Source organism: Vitis vinifera, chromosome 10 (assembly GCF_030704535.1).
Source record: "Vitis vinifera cultivar Pinot Noir 40024 chromosome 10, ASM3070453v1".
NCBI classification, from domain to species: Eukaryota; Viridiplantae; Streptophyta; class Magnoliopsida; order Vitales; family Vitaceae; genus Vitis; species Vitis vinifera.
This window is the reverse complement of record NC_081814.1, coordinates 1,245,630-1,268,373: the sequence shown is the minus strand read 5'-3', so window position 1 is coordinate 1,268,373 and position 22,744 is coordinate 1,245,630. Positions and strand designations below refer to the sequence as shown.

The 22,744-nt window shown below is 35.5% G+C and overlaps 2 protein-coding genes across 2 annotated transcripts; both read left to right on the top strand.

The window, feature by feature from the left end:
- The first annotated feature begins 1,718 nt into the window (after positions 1-1,718).
- Positions 1,719-12,305, top strand: LOC100266599 (UPF0051 protein ABCI8, chloroplastic). The gene is made up of 2 exons (XM_002272881.5): positions 1,719-3,292; positions 11,895-12,305. Exons 1-2 carry the CDS (start codon positions 1,847-1,849, stop codon positions 12,111-12,113), a joined length of 1,665 nt encoding a protein of 554 aa, XP_002272917.2. The 5' UTR covers positions 1,719-1,846; the 3' UTR covers positions 12,114-12,305.
- Positions 12,306-16,526: 4,221 nt separating this feature from the next.
- LOC100248681 (uncharacterized) lies at positions 16,527-17,287 on the top strand. The gene has a single exon (XM_010657105.3). It carries the CDS (start codon positions 16,528-16,530, stop codon positions 17,119-17,121), a length of 594 nt encoding a protein of 197 aa, XP_010655407.2. The 5' UTR covers position 16,527; the 3' UTR covers positions 17,122-17,287.
- Positions 17,288-22,744: the final 5,457 nt, after the last annotated feature.

The following is a 22,744-nucleotide window of genomic DNA, read 5'->3' as shown; positions in this document are numbered from 1 at the left end:
GTGTTGCATTATCCGCATCGCGGTTAACGATGCCCCTATAATATTTGTTGGGCAAAGGAAACGTATCCTTGATGAATTAAACTACTCAAGTTTGAGAATTTCTCATAACGTTTCACTATTTTCTTTTCTTTTCTTTTTTTCAATTGTAAGTAACATGTATTGTTTCATTAAATTTGCAAGATTGAATCCAACTCACCATAGAAAATAGGCTAAGATGATACACATTTTACATTATGTTTTTCAAAATAATAACCAACAAATATAAACTCAATGCTCTAAACGGAGATTAAATATTTAATTAATCAATTTATACCTTTTGATAATTGAGATTGAGGTTCGGCTTGTTAGATGGAAGAATCGAATCCAGTTGTCCTAAGTCACCATGAGAATTGTAGTATCCAAGTACTCTGCAAAAAAAAAAAAACACTTGTGATGAGCATCAGAAAACATTAATATAAGCTTTCGATAATCAAAATTTTGATTGGATTTGGTCAATCAAATAAATTAAATACCTTATTGTAGGGCATTCAAGTATTTTTGAAAGTTTTGCGAAATAAATTTCTATGGAATCAATGAAATCTTAAACGGGTAAGGTATAAGAAAGAAGACGGATAAAACGAAGAAGAAGAAGAAGACTGCTATATTAATTAGCAAGTAGGGTTTTTGGATCTATTCATTTAGGTGATTACATGCTCTTTTGTACCATTCTTTAACCATAGGCTTTAGTTAATTTAACCAAAATAGGTTAATGAAAACATCAACAAAGACATTGAATTGAAATTTAGGGTTTTTTTTCGATAACAATACTAAATAACTTACTTTGAATTATCATTATATGAAAATATAAAACATACTTCAAATCATCATATAAAAATTTAAATGTAGGTCATTAGAAGCATCGTAATTGATTCCTAGTAAATAAAATAGATAAGGAAAGTAGACTGAAATACAAATTAAATATCACCCTCCACTGAAATGGATTAATTCTTCGAGTTAGAAGAAAAAAAAAAAGAAGAGAAAATTAGAAAGAAAAGTACCAATTAGGTAATTGTTCATGAATTTATAATTTTCTTGTATGATTCTTTAACCTAGGTTAAGGTACACATAAAATCACTATTGAAGGCATTAACATGGGTTTTTTGGTAATATATTTTTACGAATCACTTGTTTCCCATCCACACGAGGAGTATTATGAACAAAGCAACTCAAGTTTTTCATACAATTCTTTGATTAGAGGTCTTATTTAATTTATTCATAAGTTAGTTGATGATAGGACACTTGCAAAATAATGATTGATTTAAAAAGTATTGACACCATAACTTCATATTTTTAATGTGTCACTTCTATTTACGTCAAATAGTCACAACTTACTTTAGCTTATATAAGGAAGAAGAAAACTTTTAAAACTATATGGACCTTCTACAAACTTCTACTTATCCAAGATGGTAAAAGATTTTAGAGAAACTTAAAAGAAATAATATTATAATACATGAAATTGTAAATATTTTTTAAATTTATGAAAAAAAATTTAATTTTAAAAAGGTAAAGTTCTAATTTTAATAATTAAATCAATTCCCACATAATATTTGTGGAGATAAATGAGTCAAGAAAAGTTAATATATTTTAGATGAAACTATACAAAACAAGCATATTAGAATAAAAAATTTCATTTTTTATAAATGAGCCTTTTTTTCATTTTTCATTTTTTTTGAGGAGGGCACGTGTTAAACACACGACAAACAATAAATCTATGGTTAGGAAAAATAGATACAAATTTGTTTTTCTTATTTTAGAAACACAGAAAAAAGGGTGTTGGAGATTCAGAAAGTCTCCTTGAACCTCATCCATGGCTTCTCTACTGGCCAACGGCCTTCCACGCTTCTCTCCTTCCGAAACCCCGAAATTCCCAAAAGGGTTTTGCCCTAAGCTCGAATCCCTTAAACCCCTTAACCCCAAAACCCCCAAAAATCCTACCTCCAGTGTCTTCAAGGTTCGGGCTGATGTCGGGTTCGAATCCAAAACCATCGATTCCGATTCTCCAACTGCTTCCCCAGGTAAGCCCGCCACTTCTAGCACCGATGATAAGCTTCAGAAAATCCTTAACCGCGATTACAAGTGGGGTTGGTTTGAAAACATCGACTCGGATGCGATTCCGAAAGGGCTTTCCGAGAAAACGATTCGGATGATTTCCGAGAGGAAAAATGAGCCCGACTGGATGCTTGAATTCAGATTGAAGTCTTATGAAAAATTCCTGAAAATGAAAGAGCCCAAGTGGTCGGACAATAGGTACCCTCCAATTGATTTTCAGGATATGTGCTATTACTCGGAACCCAAGAAGAAGCCGAGTCTGAATAGTCTCGATGAGGCTGATCCAGAGCTTCTTAGGTACTTTGATAAATTGGGGGTTCCTTTGAATGAGCAGAATCGATTGGCTAATGTTGCCGTTGATGCGGTTCTTGATAGTGTATCGATAGCCACCACGCATAGAAAGACCTTAGAGAAGGCTGGGGTGATCTTCTGTTCAATATCTGAGGCAATTCGGGAGTACCCGGATTTGGTTAGGAAGTATTTAGGAAGAGTTGTGCCCTCTGACGATAACTACTATGCAGCTCTGAACTCTGCGGTGTTCAGTGATGGGTCATTTTGTTATGTACCAAAGGATACAAAGTGTCCTATGCAGATCTCTACATATTTTCGGATAAATGCATTGGAGACAGGCCAATTCGAGAGGACTTTGATAGTTGCAGATGACAGGAGTTTTGTGGAGTATTTGGAAGGGTGTACAGCCCCTTCTTATGACAGGAACCAACTTCATGCAGCAGTGGTTGAGCTGTATTGTGCAGAGGGTGCGGAGATTAAGTACTCCACAGTGCAGAATTGGTATGCTGGAGATGAGGAAGGGAGGGGAGGGATCTATAATTTTGTAACGAAACGGGGTCTATGCAGTGGGGCTAGATCAAAGATATCATGGACCCAGGTGGAAACAGGGTCTGCCATAACTTGGAAGTACCCAAGTGTTGTGTTGGAGGGTGATGATACGGTTGGTGAGTTTTATTCTGTTGCTTTGACTAATAATTATCAGCAGGCGGATACTGGGACAAAGATGATACACAAGGGAAAGAACACAAGAAGTAGGATTATCTCAAAGGGTATTTCGGCAGGGAATTCAAGGAACTGTTATAGGGGACTTGTTCAGGTTCAGTCGAAGGCCAAGAATGCTCGAAACTCCTCACAATGTGATTCGATGCTTATTGGTGATAATGCGGCTGCCAACACCTATCCATACATTCAGGTAAGTCCCTTGAACTTGGTGGCATGTTTCACTGTTGTTACTTATTTCTTTGAAGTTAATGTTTTCTTTGACTGGTGTTGCTTGTGCTAATTTTTGGGAACTATTATCATTTTTTATTAAGGATGTACCCGGGGGTTGTCTGATTATGTCCACAGGATAACTATTGCTTTAATTTTGTTGAATATTGCGACTTTCAACAAGTCTGGATTGATGTCTGTTGTAGCATATCACTTGTTTCGACCTATACATTGAAAATCACCGTTGACCTGCAAGGTGCAAATTGAAAATGTTGCTGTGTGAGTGAAAACCTAGCTAAGAAGGTTCTAAATTGTGTGAAAACTGCAGTTAGCAACTGTTAGAGATGGGTTTTTATAAAAAAATGGAAATTTTAATGTCCAAGTGAAAACTGAGCTAAGAAGATCCTAATCACATGAAAGTTGCAGTTAACAACTGCAAGACACAGGGTTTGATTGGCAAGTTCTCTTTCATGCTTTTAGCAATATGTCTGTAGTTTCCTTATGGAACAAAAAACCACTTATTTAATCTGATTTAACCTTGAAAAAGTACTCTTTAAACCAAAAAAATGAACTCATTAAGGGGAGAAAAGAGCTGTGTTTTCCGTTATGAAATTTGAATATACAGAAAGGGATGGTTATTTTGGCATCAATAAAAAATTTCTAAAAATAATAGCAAAATATTATGTCAATTTCCCCCCTTTTCTTCAGTCTCCGGAGATGTTAAACACTAGGTTGACTATCTCCAAGCTTGCCTTGTTAGCCCAAGGGTTGGGTAATCCTGATTTTGATGATAATGACTTAAGTCCACTTCCTCTAGCCTCTTCCCAAGCTTGGAATTATTTCCACTATCTCAAGAGCTTTCTCAACCAAAGTTCTTAAATCTCTTGTACCCTTAGATTCCTAGGTTCCAATGGACCTTTATATTTTTTTTTGATAGGTGCAATGGACCTTTACATCAACCAAGGAGTATCTTTCAACTACTTACACACTGGTCCTCTCTAGTACAATAGGGAATAAATGAAGAGAACTCTTTCACAGAGTAGATATGCAAAGATGAAGAAACTCAAGTGTAAGTGCTCTTTAATGAGGATGGGTAAGTTCGGATATAAAGCACTTGTTTGGATTTAAGAAGGTTGAATGAGCAATAAATATAACTTTCAGGTTCTTGTTACCCTTTAAATGCACTAAAGGTCGGGTTTAAATAGGTTTTGGAGTCAAGCTAGCCATTAGAAATAAAACTTCCAGAACCGGACATCCACATGGCCATATACATACTAATCATTGGATCATTTAATGAGATACAGAGAGCCATTGGAGGCCAAAAGGCAAACGGGGATGTTTAGGTGGTTGTCCACATTGCTAGGTGGTTGTCTGCATTGCCAAGTGGTCATCCAGGTGGACGCCCACATCACTTTTAGTAGCCATTTTGTCCCAAAACAGAGCAAGTAGATGTCCACATGTGCTCTTGCTTGAAGTAAGTGCTAGTTTGAGTGAGATTTGGGCTATAACCAATTTCCAACAAATTTATTTAAAGCTTAACCAATATTTTGAAAATATTTTCAAAGTTGAGAGCACCTTGGTTACGTCGAGAATTGTTTTTAAAGAGACTTAAGGATTTTCATTAAGAACTTGAGGTTCAATGGAGTGCCCTATGCTAGGTAGCTTAAATCATCCTCACATAGAGCACAAATACTTGAAATACAAGCAAGGGAAATCAAATAAGTAGCTTTACTAAGATCTTTGTGAAAAGTCATGAAATCTTCTTGTGCCTTCCTCTTGAATCTTGCATTTTGCTTCTTAAATGAGACTTTTTTTTGATAAGTAAATAAGATTTCATATATAAAAGAGACGCTAAAAAAACGACTCAAGGTATACAATACCTATACACCTGCCTTCAACAAGGCCAAAAAACAAAGATAGCCCAACAACCCAATCCTACTTAGAGCCCAACCAATCAATAAAATTAACTATAGTTAGAGGGCAATCATCCTTGAATGCCAATGTATTCCTCGCCTTCCAAACCGTCCAGAAAATGTGAAGAGGAGCAGCTCTCCATGCCTTCTTGCGTTTTTTGCCCACGAAAAAATCATTCCAGCTTAGAAGGGTCTCTCTAACTGAAGAAGGCAATACCGAAGACACCCCAAATAAAGTAAAAAGTAGATCCCATAACTCCTTTGTTCTTGAACAATAAAGGAGAAGATGATTTATGGTCTCCTCTTTCTCAAGACACATAAAACATCTATTTGCCAATGCCCGTCCTCTTTTTTGGACCATATCCAAGGTTAAGGCTTTGCCCCACGTAGCCTCCCATGCAAAGAAACTAATCTTGGGCTGCATATTCACATTCCAAATATAGCTTGAAGGAAACATAGATGAACAACCCGCTTCAAGGGCAACATAGAGAGACTTGATCGAAAATTTACCACTCTTAGTTTCAGTCCAGGACACCATATCCTTCACATCCTCAATAACTCTCTTACCATGTAGCCTCTCCAAAAATCTTTCCGCCTCTTCTACCTCCCAATCATTGAAAGCTCTTAAAAAAATAGGGGTTCCAATCCCCCCAACCCTCTTCAGCTAAAGGGTCCCAAAAATCTGCCACCCACGCTTCTTTCTCAACAGCCAAAGCAAAAAGAGAAGGAAAAGACATACACAAAGGAGAATCCCCGCACCATCTATCCCTCCAAAATCTCACCCTCCTCCTGTTACCAACAATGAAAACCATCCTATCGCTCACCAACTCCCAATCCATCCTTATTCCTTTCCACAACCCCAAACCATGAGCCTCTCTCACTTCCTGAGAGCACCGACCCCCTCTATCTTCTCCATACTTCTCTCTAATCACTTGATTCCATAAAGCCTCTCTCTCATTTGCGAAACGCCAATTCCATTTAGCAAGAAGAGCCTTGTTGAGAATGGAAAGACATTTGACCCCCAAACCTCCATTCTTCTTACTTAAACACACCAACTCCCATCTTACTAAATGAGGCTTTCGCTCCAAATTGCCCCCACCCCAAAGGAAGTCCCTTTGGATTTTCTCTAATCTCCGTCTGACTGAGTTTGGTAAGTACAACAATGACATGAGATAGATGGGTAAATTTGATAACGTGCTTCGAATAAGAGTCGCCCTCTCTCCCTTGGATAAATATGGTCTCTTCCACATGGCTAACCTTCTTCGGAAACGCTCTTCCACACCATCCCAAACTGTAACTGACTTAAAAGGAACACTCAAGGGCATCCCCAAATAGGTGGTTGGAAGGCTACCCATTCTACAACCAAATTCCCAAGCAAGATCATCCATATTCTCTACCCTCCCTATTGGAATGAGTTCATTTTTTTCCAAATTTATTCTCAATCCCGAAATGGCCTTAAACCACATAAATAACCAACTGAGATAAGTCAATTGATCTTGTGAAGGTTTACAGAACACCGGTGTATCATCAGCAAACAACAAGTGGGAAATTAGGGCCCTTTCTTCACTCCAACCCTTCACCCTACAACCCGATAAGAAACCTCCCTCTACAACCCTTTTGAGAAAAGCACTAAAGACCTCCATATCTATCACAAAGAGATAAGGGGAAAGGGGATCGCCCTGTCTCAAACCCCTGGAGCTTTGGAAGAAGCCTGTAGGGGTTCCATTGACCAACACGGAGAAACTTGCAGTGGATATGCACCATTTAATCCACCTGATCCATTTTTCCCTAAAACCCATTTTCTGCATAACTGTGAGAATAAAAGTCCAGTCCACGTTATCATACGCCTTCTCTATATCCACTTTGCACAAAATGCCACTCTCATTATTCTTGAAGATCGAATCAATGACTTCATTAGCTATCAACACTACATCTAGGATTTGTCTACCTTCCACAAACGCCCCTTGAGCCTTGGAGACCACCTTTCCAACCACCTTTTTTAGCCTATTGGCTAAGACCTTGGCTAGCCACTTGTACAAGCTTCCTACCAAGCTTATAGGCCTAAAATCCCCTAAGGCTTTAGCCCCTGCTTTTTTTGGAATTAGGACCATAAAAGTTGCATTTAGGCTTTTGACAAATTTGCCATTTTCATAGAATTCCTTGAAGAAACACATCACATCAGCCTTCATGAAATCCTAAGCAAATTGCCAAAATGCCATAGAGAATCCATCTGGCCCCAGGGTTTTATCCCCATTACAGCCCAATAGTGCCTCAAAGACCTCCTCTTTCGTAAAAGGAATCTCCAGGGCACTAGCGTCCAAAGGCTCCAAAGTCTTAAACTGCAGCCCGGAAACAGAAGGGCGCCATTCCCCCGGATTGGATGGCAACAACCTAAAAGTATTGGCAATCCCTTCCCTAATTCCATTCTCCTCTGTAAGCCAGGCTCTATTAATCTTAATTCTTTCCACATTATTCCTCCTCCTGTGAGCATTGGCCATCTTGTGGAAAAAACCGGTATTTCTATCTCCCTCTTTCAGCCACACTTCCCTGGATTTTTGCCTCCACGTGATTTCTTCAAGTAAGACCCATTTTTTATAATCTTCCCTTGCTTCTTTTCTACCTTCCAGCTCTTCCAACGACAGTCTGCTAATTTTCTCCTTGGCATCCCAATACTCCACTTGCTCCAAAGCCAAATTCTTTCTATATCCAACCCTACCAAAGGTGTTTCTGTTCCACTCCTTCAGCTTAGCCTTCATAAATTTTAGTTTTTCGACCAAGATAAAACTTGGGGATCCACTGAAGCTACCTCCCTCCCACGAATGCTTCAAAAGGTCCTTAACACCTTCTACTTTTAGCCACATATTCTCAAATCTAAATGGGGAAGGGCCTCTTCTCAGGCTCCCTCCGTCCAGAAGAAGCGGAAAGTGATCGGACACAGGTCTTGGAAGAACAAACTGCCTTGCATCACCAAAATGACTGTCCCACCCCTCATTAGCCAAAAAACGATCTAGCCTTGAAAAAGACTGGTTATTCACCCCTCCAATCCAAGTAAAAGGACCCCCAACCATAGGTAGATCCTTTAACTCTAGATCTTCTATAACTTTTGAGAACCTTCTCATGTTTGAATTCAAGCTCCCTCCTCTACTGCGCTCTTCCGAACTTAGAATGACATTAAAATCCCCTGTAACACACCGCGACCCATTCCTAAGCCCCTTAATGGCCCCCAACTCCTCCCAAAAACTCTCCCTGTTCCTCCTCAATGTTGGGCCATAAACCCTTGTAAACGTCCATCTGAAACCGTCCTCGCAACTCTTAAAAATGCAAGAAATAGAGAACAATCCTTTTTGAAGGTCAACCAAATCCAACACCCTATTATCCCAAAACACGACTATACCTCCAGTTGCGCCCCTTGAATCTACAACTCTCTATTCAAGGAATCTTCCCACTCCTAAACTACGAATAATGCCCATTGACATTTCTTGAATCTTGGTTTCCTGTAGGCAAACCAGATCCACCATATTCTTCTTTATCAAAGCTTTGATCACCTTCCTCTTATCGCAATTATTGGCCCTTCTTACATTCCAAGTAAGCAGTCGAAGCTTCATTTAAACCTGCTCGTACTTCCCCCCCCTTCTCCTCCTCTTCCAAGATAGTTCACTGTTCATTCTAACTTTCTCAATTCTCTTTTGAATTTTGACGATTCCAATTTTTTCCTTTTTTTGCCAATCAACTTTCCTTTTTGAAGTTTCCTCTCTTTCATTCTTTTAAGCAAAAACAAAATTTCCTCTTCGAAGCCCTCTGTTGGCATTCCAAGATAGCGGCTAAACTTAGCCAAGCTACTAGAATGCCAACAAAGTTCCCCCTCTTCGTCCCTCTCCTCCTCATCCTCTTGGGAGACCCTTTCCAAAACCCCCTCTGACACCTCCTCGAAAGTCCTAGACTCCCTACCCGCCAAATCCAAGACCTCAACCTCCCTCCCATCCGCCAATATCATCCTTAACGGGCCCATAACAGCTCCCTCTACGGCTTCTGAACCACTGCCCCGATCGAAAACCCTGGCAATGGCAACACCTTCCCCATCCCGCCCAGAAGGAGTAGAAGAAAGAGACATTTCCCGCTTCCCCAAAGAAAACAAAGAATAAGAGAATTGATCAGAGTACTTGGAAGCCTCCTCCATCAACGCTTTGTCGGTGTTCACTGTGAGATTAAATGCCGGATGAAGCGACCCCAACTGGGAACCAAACATTTCCCCCTCTTGCTTTCCACAAACGCACTGACTCCCATCGCAAGCCCTAACCCCTTTTAATTTCTCCAAGTTGGGTCGTCCCACCACCACAAGGCCTTTAGAAGGCTCCGTCATGGGCCGACCCATCTCCACTAAGTCTTTAAAGACTTCAAACACTTGGCCCTCCTCAACGGGCCCTCTCCCCAACCTCGACTCCCTTTGCCGGCCCAACGGAAGTTTTTTTCTAGGCCCGAAACAAGAGGATAAAGTTCGTCTTGCTTCTTAAATGAGACTTGTGACATATAAAATGATAAAGTTCTTTCCAACCCATGCACTTGAACAATAAACACATTAGTGTCCTGTAACCTTTGCTTTGATATCATCAAAATCTGAATTACTCAACCCTTGGGCTAACAATCTCCCCTTTTTGATGATGACAAAACTAAGGTTGCCAATAAACTCTCCCTCAATATATGCTCCTAGATAAAATTAAATAGAATGCATTTTAAGCAAGAGGAGAATATTGAGAATGACTCATATGATATGGGATAAATTTGAAGTACTGAGCAAGATGATAAAGTTACATCTATGCATAGAAATACATATATGACCAAAGTAGCATGGTTTGCATGGAAACATTTATCATAGCATCCAAGGAGATACATAGATAAAATTAAATAGAATGCATTTTAAGCAATAGGAGAATATTGAGAATGACTCATATGATATGGGATAAATTTGAAGTATTGAGCAAGATGATAAAGTTACATCTATGCATAGAACTACATATATGACCAAAGTAGCTTGGTTTGCATGGAAACATTTATTATAGCATCCAAGGAGATACATAGCAAGGAGATGCTATGTGTAAGGAGTTGAGGGATACTCCTTGGTTGATGTAAAGGTCCATTGGAACCTAGAAATTCAAGTGCACAAGACATTTAAGAGCTTTAGTTGAGAAAGCTCTTAAGATAGTGGAAGTACCTCCAAGTTTGAAAAAGGCTAGAGGAAGTGGATGTAGGCCGTTGTCAAAACACAATAAATCATTGTTTGCAATCTCCCTTGATTTCTATCTCCTCTTTATTTTGTTTCATTTTGCAAACATTCATTGATATTCTATTTATTGCTAGTATAAGTGTCAAAAGGGTGTTATTTTATCATCACCCAATTCACCCCCCCATATTGGGTGTCCTTTTAGGTTGGATTAGTAAGACTTTTCATGCCTCACTACTGACGTGTGGAAATATTTGCTTATCTTGGTGTTGGTCTGCTGTTTAGTTAAAATCTACGTACCTTCTATAAAGGGTTGTTTGGTTAGCCATTATAATTTATTAGCAAGGTGGTTATGTAAATCTTGGTTATTATCCAATGCATAGAAGTGAGATTTGAATGGAAAAACCAAGGAGAGCTGGAGAGGATAGTTTGATTTAGCATGGGTCAGAAAGTGCAATTGCTTCTTGGTTGTATCATTTTGTTTACTGATGCTCATAGTTGTGATACACAATGCATACATGGGGAAGAACCCAACTAAGTTCACAAGAACCCATTTAAATCTTCCATGTTCTCACTAGATCAGAGCAGGTATGGTTCTATGTTTAGGATCAAATAAAGATGCATGACTAGGTGTTTTTGAACATTGGTTGTTGATGCTTAAGTACAAATTCTGAGCTGTTTGCCTTTAAAGAGGCTCCTAGAGTGTTCATTTCCCACTTTCTCTGATTTCTTTAGTCTGTATTAATTTTTGCTGCTTTTGCGAAGAGGAATTTCCTTCAGCCTCCTATTGCCTCCCCCCTAGGTGAAGGACCCTATTCTCGGTTTCTGGAATGAAAGTTATTATATCATCTATACATCTTCAGCAATGTGGTTAGTCCCTTTGAATTTCTCTGGAACATTTGAAGACAGGGGTGAGGTTGCACACATCCTATAAGAAAATGGGTGAACATGGCTATCTCACTACCTGCAAAATGGTGCTCCTTTGACTTGATCCAAATCCTGCCAGAAACTTAGATTAGAAGAAACCTTCAAAGTTGACTGGTTTTGCCTGATTAGATCCTTTTGTTTCAGAGAGTGTACATGCCCCTAATTTCTTGAGACGGGTCTTGGTTGCCAGGAGGGGTTGTTCTGTTTGATTTCCTTATCATTTGAGGGACAGGTCCATTCTTGAGAAAGCAACAGAGAGCAGAAACAGTCATTTGAAAAAAAAATGAAGCCACCATAGAAAAGGAAATGGATTTTGTATGGAAAGCAACACAGTCCATTCTGTTTGATTTCCTGCCCATGTGTGGTGATGATCTATAGCGATCTTTGGAAAATTATTGTATTGGTGCATTTATCATAGATCCTCTGGTTACCTTGCTCTGCTTTGCTATGCTTCGGAATGTCTATGAGAATATGTTCATGGGGAAATGTTCCCTCACTTTGTTGATTAAATCTCATTTTCTGAACAGGTGAAGAACCCTACGGCCCGCATTGAGCATGAAGCCAGCACCTCTAAAATTGGTGAAGACCAGCTCTTCTACTTTCAGCAGAGGGGAATCGACTACGAGAAAGCAATGGCAGCGATGATTTCTGGGTTTTGCAAGGATGTCTTCAATGAACTTCCTGATGAATTTGGCGCAGAGGTAAACCAGCTAATGAGCTTGAAGCTTGAAGGATCAGTCGGTTAGGCAACAACAATGTTTTGATGTATAAAAAGCTCATGCTTGGGTTAGGAAATTCATATAACAGTGTCTAATATATTTCCAAACATTGAAAATGAATGTCATAAACTGGCATGAGAAGGTCTAATGTTTGTATATGCACCACACTAATAATGCTCATCTACTTTTGAATGGAATTTTTAGTTGCTTCAACTTCAACCTTGCTTTTTTACTTCATTGTTTGATTTTATTTTTATTTTTATAACATTGATATCGATATATGATGTGTATATAAATTAAAAACTTGGACCATAACCACCCACCAGGAGGCAGAGGGCACCATGAACTGTTGGAAAAAGGAGTGGTGGCCTTTGTGTTTCCCTTCACCCAAGTCTGTAGGAGAAAGTCTGAACTTTAGGTGGGCTGATTCACATGTATTAAATATTAGGATGGTACCTTCAATTTGGTCATGCCAACCTCAAACTTGGGGTCATCTAAAGACCACCAAAAAAAAAAAAAGGGAGAAGGGGAAAAAAAAAGAGGCCAAAAGGGCAGTAGGTGTTTTTTTTTTCTCCTAAATTTAAGACAGAATTTCACATCCTTTAGTTCTAATTGAAAAAAAAAAATTCAAGATAAGGGAATGGAAGGATAATGAGGATTAATTAGAATTAAAAATTCCATTTAAGTGTTTACAAGAATATTAAAAAGTGAAAAAATTGGATTACCATAATACCCTTGCACAAAGAGATAAGAAATATTAATATCATTATTATTTTTTAAAATTGTACTCATTTCAATGATATATTTTAGGATGATAAATTCTTTGTCTTACAAAAATTAAGTGAGATTTAGAATAAGCCATAAAAATGTTAGATATAAAAAATTAAAATAAATTTGAATAAAAAATATTTATATTTTATTAATTAAGAATAATTATGAAGAAGATATTCATAAATGATTATTAATATTTATATAAATAAAATCAAATAAATATTAAAATACTGTTTTTTAATTTATTTTAATTTGCTAGAGCCTCACACATTTGATATTATTTAATATATAAATATCCATAATTTATTAACAAAATTTAATATTGAACCAAATAAATTAAAACTCATGCAAGATGCATTAACCTACAAAATAATATCTTTTTTATTTAAAATTTTGATGGTTTAATAGGGTATTACTTCAATTAATAATAATTAAAGTAATTCATTATATTTAATAATCATCCCATTATTTTAATTTTTTTAGAAAATATGTTAGTGTTTTTAATATAATATGTATAAGTTTATCAAAATTAAATGTCATTATGATCTTAATTTCTTCATGACATTTTTTGTATAATGTGATAAAAAAATTCAAATGATAATCACATTTGTATTTACTTGAGTTTCTATACTATATGTTTGAGTCTATCAATTTATCTCCATCCTTATCATATTAGTTTTTCCTTCTACTTATAGAAAATCTTAACAAAATGACCTTTTATATGTGTGCATGTTATAGGGTTAATATTGCTTAAAAAAAGTTTAGGGCACAAAAGAAAATATAAGGATGGTTTTTATAATTTATCCACATATTTATAAATTTAATACAATACCCAATTTATTTATTATTTTAATTATATTATTCATAATAAGTTTATTATTTTTATTTACTTATTAAATTATTTTTAAATGTTAGAAACTTGAATTTAAAGTTGTTTTCCATGTTAAATTTGTAACCTTTTTATTCTATAACATGATTTATCTTTTATAACTTTAAAATAATTATTTTATTTTAAATTTGTTATTTGATAACCCGTGATAATTCATCAAAACTAGTAAAATTTTCGCGTTGTTCATATGTTTGGTGCAAATTAAGAATCCTTAATATTTTTATTTTAAATTGAATTTTAAAGCAAATTATATTTAGTTCTAAAATCAGCACCAAACATCCTTAGATTGACACGATATTAACTTATCCAACTTATGTAATAATTTAAACTTTTAGTTCAAATTAATAAATTGAGACAATATCAACACATAAAAAGGCCAACCTTTGTTATCTAAATTAAAGTCTTTTGCCTAAGCCAAAGAGAAAGCCCCCTTCTTAAGAATCAATGGTTGAGAACTTGAGATTATTCAATCCTTTGTTGACTTTTTGGATGAGTCCCATGTATAAAATATTAGGATGATACCTTCAATTTGGTCATGCCAACCTCAAACTTGGATCACTGAAAAAACCCAAGAATCTAATTGCATCTTCCCTAAAAAGATACTTGTTTTTATTGTTTTCTATCTCCAAATTAGGCCAGCTTGGGGAGTTCAAAAGAACCTCCCCTTCCCAAACCTTATCAAAGGAAACTTTAGGACAGTGATATAAGGTAGTTGGGCTTCATTTATTTTTTTGTTCAATTTTTTTATTTTTTATTTTTGCTTTGTATTGAGTTTAGAGTTACTATTATTGGCTAACCCTAATTTTAAAATGAGAAGATGTTCTATACAATATAGATAAAGTTGTGAAAGGCCTAAACAAACTACTCAATCAAGTCAACCCCATTAACTATATTTCTCATGTACTATGAGGTCATTTTCTCATTTTTATTTTTTTTAATTTTTAATTTTTTATGTTTAAGATAAATACATAGATAACATTGTATAATTTTTTTTAAGCAACATTTTTTTTTATATAAAAATTATTTCTTATAGACCTAAGGTTTGAATAGTTACATGGCAATCCAGAGGAATTTATCATATATATAAAGTGTGAGAAACTTATCTTTCTAGTCAATTTGAACGATCACTCTTGTTGAAAATAAAATATTATTGTTATGTCGCATGATAGGCAAAATACTCTTATATCTTACAAGATATTGGTGTTTTAATATCTCATGTAAGGACTCCCTTTTTGATAGGTAACTAATTTTTTTGTTTTAGACATTTTTTTTTCATCATTAGAAAATAAAATTTGATCCTTAGATCTCTATTTTCATTTGATTCCCACTTGAAAAGAGTCAAAAGAAAGATCGGAACTACCTTACAAAAGACAAATTATACAGTACTATACTTAAAGTTTATAGGTTAAAAACATAATTACTAAATACCAAAAACTTCTTTTTCTCGTAATTTTAAACTTTTTAATCACTCTTATACAAATACGACATCTTCGTTATCTTTTATGATAATTTCTTAAATCCGAATATGGATTGGTGTTCGCTTCCTTATACCGACTATTTTATGCTTTAGACACTTGTTTTTTCCACTTTTTTGAGAGAAGATCTGAACCCACTTCTCCATTTTCATTCAATTCCCACTTGAGAGAAGTCAAAGAGATACCACAACCACCTCACAAGAGACAGAGAGGCCACTGTACATTGTTAGAAAGTGGACACTTCTCAAAGCCATTGTGTGGGCATGCCTGCCTTTGTCTCCTCTTCTAAAATTTCTGCCAGTCTTGGCTTTATTAATATTTTTTCAAACATGGCCCTTCTCAGCCTGGAAACTTTGATTTATTTTATACACATTGGCAAGCTCCATGTTTCCTCTTTTGACTTTGGAGCTCAAATAGGCCAGCCCCAAACATTAAACAAGTGGGCACATTGCCTTCTAACGTATGTTACTTCACCATCGCCGGTGTGTTTATGACCGAACATTATATTATACCTCAATAATGTTCATTGTCCCTCAATCTAGGTCTATATTTTAATCATGGTCCCACCCTCTTTCTTAACCCTAGATTGGAAAATGGATCCGGCTTAGAGTGTCATCTCAGGAGTGTTAGACCCTAGTTTAATGATTCGATAATTAAATAACGATTTTATTTACAAGGGTTCAATGAATGTCATGCTCTATGGGATGTTGAGGTAGCGTCCCATCTCGTTACTCAATCGGTTATAGAGTAATCGTTTGATATCCAGTGAAGTATTGAGGACAAGTAAATCAAACTTTTCATGACATTCAAGATTATATAAGAGATTTTCGTATTTAACATGTATTATATCTTATATTGAGGTTTCGTGAATCAAGTTGATAACTCTCAACTCTAATAAAAATTCTTAAATTGGACTTTAATCATGACATTCAATATCATACTTTTGAATATTTAAAAGACAAAGTATTGCACTCCAACGGTAATCATGCACCTCAACTTCAATGCCCAACATGAAAGTAACCCATTAATCTTATCTTAATTTAAGGTGAAATTAATCTCATACATTTATGATTCATACATGTTCTTGATCTTTCTCCAGACTTTTTGGTTGATTCACATATAGTATTGGAATATTCCATCAAGATGGGTTCATGCAAACCTTCCACTTAGGTGATCTTTAGAAAACCCTAATCATTACTTAATCTAAATGCATAAAATATACTCCCCCAAAGGGAAGGTAGCTTTTAATGATTTCAATATTTTAATGAATTAATTAAATTAGGGTCATCCTCCTTCTCACCTCATGATGTTAGGCCAGCTCAGAGTCTGTTTCTTCCACATTATTTTTCTACCAAACATTAGTGCACATGCACTGCTTCATCACCCATATGACCTCTCCCCTGTACCCCACACTTACAGCCATATCACCTGCTCTCCAAAGCTCTATAAATTCACTTCCATTTCCATAGTCATTTCAGATTTCATTGACTACCCAATTCTTCCATACCTGTCTCCTCCATTTTCTTCAGCTCATTCTCACAGTTGGGTTAGCCAGCTGTCTCTGATCAAGAAAATGACTCTTGTGAGGAGACCCTATGGCTACTCAAAGATGGAGAAGGAGGACCCAGAAGAGGTAATCCACCGGAGAGCTCAGTTCTTGATCTACAAAGTGATGGAGAAGGCGGATTCTAGGAGAAAAGCATCCTTTCTGAGACTGAGAATATGCAGGTTGAGAGTGAAGATAGGGAGGAGATTGAAGAGGTTCAGGAAGAGCATGATGTTGAGCGTAACTGCAGCAAAGGTTGGTGTTTACAGACAGGTTTTGAGCCAGCTGAAGGCCTGGAAAAGATTGCTTGGGGGTGGAGAGACTGTGGTCAGTCTTCCACATTTGTTCACTTAATGTTAATGCTTTTTCCTTTTTCTGTTTGGTTGCCAAGAAAACTGGGATATATGTTGTTCCCACTTCTGCTCCTATGATCAGGGTCTGCTTCCCAATGAATCTCTGGATTCTTGACCCTTTTTGTTCAATCAGATTTTGATGCAATGATATCAATATGGGTTGTTTTGCTTTGTTTTCTTTCTCTGTAATATTTTCTCAACAAGAATTGAGAAATTTAAGGCTACTCAATGGATGAGAGAATTAAAGAGAGTGATTTGCATGTTTTATTTATTTATTATTTATTTTGTTATTTTAATTAATAATTTATTCATTTTTTGCATTGCCAGCTTTGGATGCTTCAAGGCAAAACAAAGTGGCAGCCCATATTTTTGACCAAACAGTAGTCGATTTAATCAATTCAAATCTTGAATATAAACTTTGTGTTTTAATTTTTTATTTTTTTTATTTAAGATATTTTTATTGATTTAAATAGATTGAATATGTAAGTACTTTTGGACGATGTTTACTTCTCAAAAAATTCACAGAAAATAAGAAAGAAATAAAAAACATAAAAAATAGATTTAAAATTAATAAATCATTTTTATATATTACTTCAAATTTATTTCATTTATTTAAAATTTTTAATATAAAAATAAAATAATTTAAAATTTTATAAGTTTATTAGTAATTTTAATTATATTTAATTTTTTTTGTTATTTTTTATAGTATAATTAAACTTGAAAAAAATTATTTTTTTTATATTTATTTATTTCTTTAATATTTTATGAGAATCGAACATAACCTTAAGCTTATAATATATATTTTAATAATACAAAAACAACCTTATTATGAATTATTATGATGATTGTTTCTTTAAAAAAAAATTATTATTATTATTTTGAAGTATTTCTTTTTAAAAAATTATTTGATACATTAAAATATAAAAACTTATGGAGAATGATTATTATTTAAAAAAATAAAATAAAATTCTTTGGTCATATCATTGCAAAAAGTTGCTGAAAATGCAAGCTTAGCATAGGGGGAATGACCTATACCTAATTCAAAACTTGAAAGAATGAAGAAGAACCCCACATGAGAATAAATACAACCCAAAAGAAGGAAGGTAATGGTACCCACTCTCACAATCTCCAAGCTTTGTCTCTCCCTCCCATGGCCATCAACTCTCCCTTGTGAGGACATATATTCTCACTCAAAAGCAAAAAAACTTAAGGGTTTGGTCAATAGAAAAACAGTTTTCAAAAAATAATTTTTGGAAGTAGTGAGGAGATTTTCAGTTTATAAATTTAAATATGAAAGTATATATATATTTATTCTCTAGAGAGTCGGTAAGCACTTATATATAATATAAAAATTTTCAAAATATTTTTTCGAGAGCACCTCAAATTCATTTTAAAAAATAAATAATTTACCCAACTTATTTTTTAAGTTAGAATTTTTTTTTTTCTAATTGACTTTATATTAGAGGTTGTATTATTTTAAATAAAAAAATTTCTTCTTCCTATCATGCGTAAAACTTATAATGTTTTATATACACATCAAATCAATTATCTTATACTCTTTTTTCTAGTTCGGTTGCTATAAAACCTTCCCTTTTTTAAACATTCAAAATTATTCAAAAATTGAAGAATTTAGAAGTAAATTAATAATATATCGATTTATCTCAGACTCGTAATCAAATCTGATATCATGTTTTATTTGGATGAACATGTTATAATTTATTCATTTATGAACTGAATTTTTCTCTAATGAAATATTTTTAGTTTTTTATTTTTTATATATAATTTTAATGCCACGTAACGAAATATTTTTATAAAATAAGAGATATTTACATGGGGTGTTAATAATTATTTAGGCTGAGCCTGGGGTGTTCAAGGGTCAAGGATAGGCCCTAATAGTGGAGCCCATGAAGCCCACCTTACATGTTCCCACGTCATCTGGTCTCTGCCACATAGACAATGACGTGGAAAGCCCGAAAAGCAAAGAGTTACATGTAAGGTTCTGATTGTCATGACCTTACAATGGGATATAGAAAAAGGAAAAGAAAACGTTTTTGTCATCTTCCCGGCAAACAGGGTACGCAGTCGAAATACTCTGCAATTCCTAGTGTCTATCTTCCAATCCTTCTTTCCATGGCGGGTCAGGAACCTTTTCGCTCCGTTTGGTTGCTGAGAAGATAAAGGAAATGGAAAAAGAAAATGTAAAAAATTAGTAGTTAATCCGATTATTTTCATTTATTTGGACTTGAGAAAAAGCATAAAAACCTCAATTTGATTGATCTTGAATGCTTAAACCCAATTTAATGAAACACAGGTTTATACCCTAAACCCTAAATCCTATCTCTTTAGTGTTTGTTTTGTGTCAAATTTCTAATAATTAAGAGTTTTTTTTAATGCTTTGATATTGTATGTCGATGCTGATAATTTAAACTTTGACTGATCTTGAGTTTCAAAAATTTGCAACCAACTGTTTTAAGGGTAGTTTGTGTGGAATTTGATTGAGATTACTACCGAGAACAGGATCAACTCTAGGGTTTTTTTTGTAGCCAATCAGCATTGAAATTTTTTGTTAAATGCATGGGATTTTGTCTCTGATTTAATTGAAATGAGTGTGGTGGGATTGGATAACAGTTGTGAAGCAATGTGTGATTGATGTTTTGTTAAATGATGAATGAAATCATGAAATCCCGAATTGGTTTATCCGGTGCTGTTGTATGCTTTGTTACAGGCTCTGCTATTTCTTTTCTTCAAATTAGGGTTATAATTTTTGAATCTATACTGTGCCATTGTTGTTTTGTCTACATCCTCTGCAACTTTCTCAATCGTTATGCTGTGTTTATTGTGTGCTGTTCTTATTTTCCCGGAAGAACATGATGGGATTTTTTATAAGCTGTATTTCAGGATGTGTAAGCACTAAGCATATACTGGGATCCACTGCATCCCTGTTCAGACCAGATGACATGTAATTGGGTTGATATGGATTTACACAGATTTGTCATGCAAAGCACTGATACTAGAGAATGAACTGGATAACTTGCAATTACTTTAATGTGGGTTCAGCTTTAGGGTTACCAACATTTGTAAATCTTGGCTGCCTTGGGGAAAATTGGAAGCACAGGACATCTCACTCAGAGTAAGCACCAACTCTGCTTGTTTCTTTACCAAGTTCTTTGCAATCATGCATTGTGTTTCTTATCTATGATGCTTGTGTTCTTAGTATGTCCATAGCAGTGTAATTCCTGTATGATGCTCTTGCTCAGAACTTGGTTTTCCTTGATTTATAATTTTGGTTTTAATTTTTTTTTCGATAAACTTGTTCCAGATAGGGAATAAAGAAGAAATATACCTTATTTTGATGTATTCTGACTGTCTACAGAAAATTACATGATTTTTTCTTTAGTTATATTAGAATTCCAATTGTCTCATGCATTGTTATGAGTAGATAAACAACAGGCTCATTGTTTTAGTCTATGAACTTTCTAATTGCTGTATACTAATCAAGCACACGACATGAATATGTAGTTTTAGAAAAAGTGGGGCACAATGAGAAAAATAGTAGGCTCACACCATCAAACACCCTTAATTCCCAAACTCTTTTTGGAGGGAGTGGGGATATTGGTGAAACTCATGGGATGGTTTTGATTTGGGCCTACAGGTCCTACTCTTAGCAAGTAGTCCCTAAGAAGTGGCTCTTTCTTGTCTTCCCATTTGTCCAAATGCTTTCTGGCTTTCTCCTTTTGAAATCTAATCCTTGAAAACACTTCTTTATCATCCATGAGAGCACAGAAGATTCAAATTATTAGTAAAACTTACCTCTTTATTCCAGTCAGTTCAACATGTTACCCACATCAAAGTGATGGTCTGCATCACCGTTCCTCCTATTGTTCCATATCATATTCCCTACACAAACTAGTGTCACCACCAAAGGTAACTTTAGTCTTATACATAATATATGTAAATCCTGAATACCATTGCCCATGGAATTTAACAGTAGAATGACTAATGGGTTTATACTTAACACCCAGTTGGAACTTGAAGCCAAGAAGACACCCAATGGAATTTGAACTATGCAATAACTAATAACATCCAACATCGACATATGTAACAAGATTGCCAAGGTAGCCAGCCATGATTCGATTTGAGAACCACATAGAACAGACCATGTAAATTATAACAGCAGGCCTAGCAATGTGGTAGAGGAACTTCAATTCAATCAACACAACTGGCTGAAGACACTGGAAGTATGGCAGCTGTGAATCTGATAGTACCTTTTCAAGTTGAGAGCTTGATGAAGGAGGTTACATGGATTCTAAAATGGCCTGATGGAGTTCATCGCTAGACTTCATGATTCACTCGTGATAATGCTCTATTTACTGTGAGTGGTGCTGGTGGTGTTGCCCTAATGTTGCTGAGGAGGTTCCAAAGTCTTGGAGGAATGGGGAAATATGATCTCATTCCTTTGTAACCACCCATTTTCCAATAACTGTTGTATGTAAAGTTTGCTAGGTAACTACTACATTCTAATTGATATAATGTGTATATGACATTCAATGAGAAATGCTTTAATGATGTCATTGAACTTTTTAGAAGTACTTTAATTTAGAAAATGAATTAAACATGATAATTCTTTTTAAAATGGATGAAATAGATGAGACCTTTACATTATGAATCTCATGTGTGATCACCAACACCAATTATATTGTCAAATTTTGTATTTTGACAACTGTAGAATCTCAATCTAAAATGTTCATTTGTAATGGGCCTTCTCTATGATGCCTGTGTAGTGACAATACCCATGCCATCTTGATCCTCATCTGGTTCTTGCTTTTGCTCAGCTTAATTTGTTGCTTTGTTCTGTATTCTAGGTTTACATGTCATATAGTGGCTTACCGTTCCATATAGAGGATATGAAAGAGAATTCTATGATTTTGTCAGCATGCTGTTCAAGTACCTTGCTTTTGCTCAGCTTAATCACAATCAAGTGCATATGTATACTGAGGAGGCAAAACAGGCCACACTGTAAAGATCGGTCCCTTCAGTGCTAACTCCATAGATGGTGGCCATTGTCGAATTTTCTTGAGCAATCATTCCTTCAAAAGGTGCTCCTTCTTGTTTTCCTATTTGTCCAAATGCTTCTGGGCTTTCTAGACCTGAAAATACTATGTTTCAAAATGCTTCTCTTACTGTGTGCTGTGGAGCTGTTCCGAGGTAATCTTTTCCTGCATTGTTTTCCCTTACAAGGAGAAAAGATGCTTGGGTAGCTGGTGTTTGCTTGTTTTGGACCATTTACCATTTAGAAAGAGCAGAAACATACAACCTTTCGAGGGGATGTAGCCTTTGGTGCAAGCTTTGAAAGATGGTTTTATCTGTCCCTGCTTATGTGGTGTAGGGATTGATTAGAAGCCGATTGTTCTCCTTTCTCTGACTTCATTGATTGTATAAGCTCCTGCTAACTTTCTGTTTCCTTTCTAGCCTTTTGGCACACTTTGTATACTTCCACCAACATATTAGGGTGTGTCCCCTCTTTTTTGATTGGCACTGGTCCACATATGCTCATTGTTTGCCTATATATATGACCTGTAGAGTTATATGCTGGTACATAAGTCACAGAGTGAAAATAAATCTAT

Coding starts and splice junctions, on each gene's coding strand:
- LOC100266599 (XM_002272881.5), top strand. CDS start 1,847: ATGGCTTCTCTACTGGCCAACGGCCTTCCACGCTTCTCTCCTTCCGAA. Junction 3,293..11,894: donor ACACCTATCCATACATTCAG/GTAAGTCCCTTG, acceptor TTTTCTGAACAG/GTGAAGAACCCTACGGCCCG.
- LOC100248681 (XM_010657105.3), top strand. CDS start 16,528: ATGTTAGGCCAGCTCAGAGTCTGTTTCTTCCACATTATTTTTCTACCA.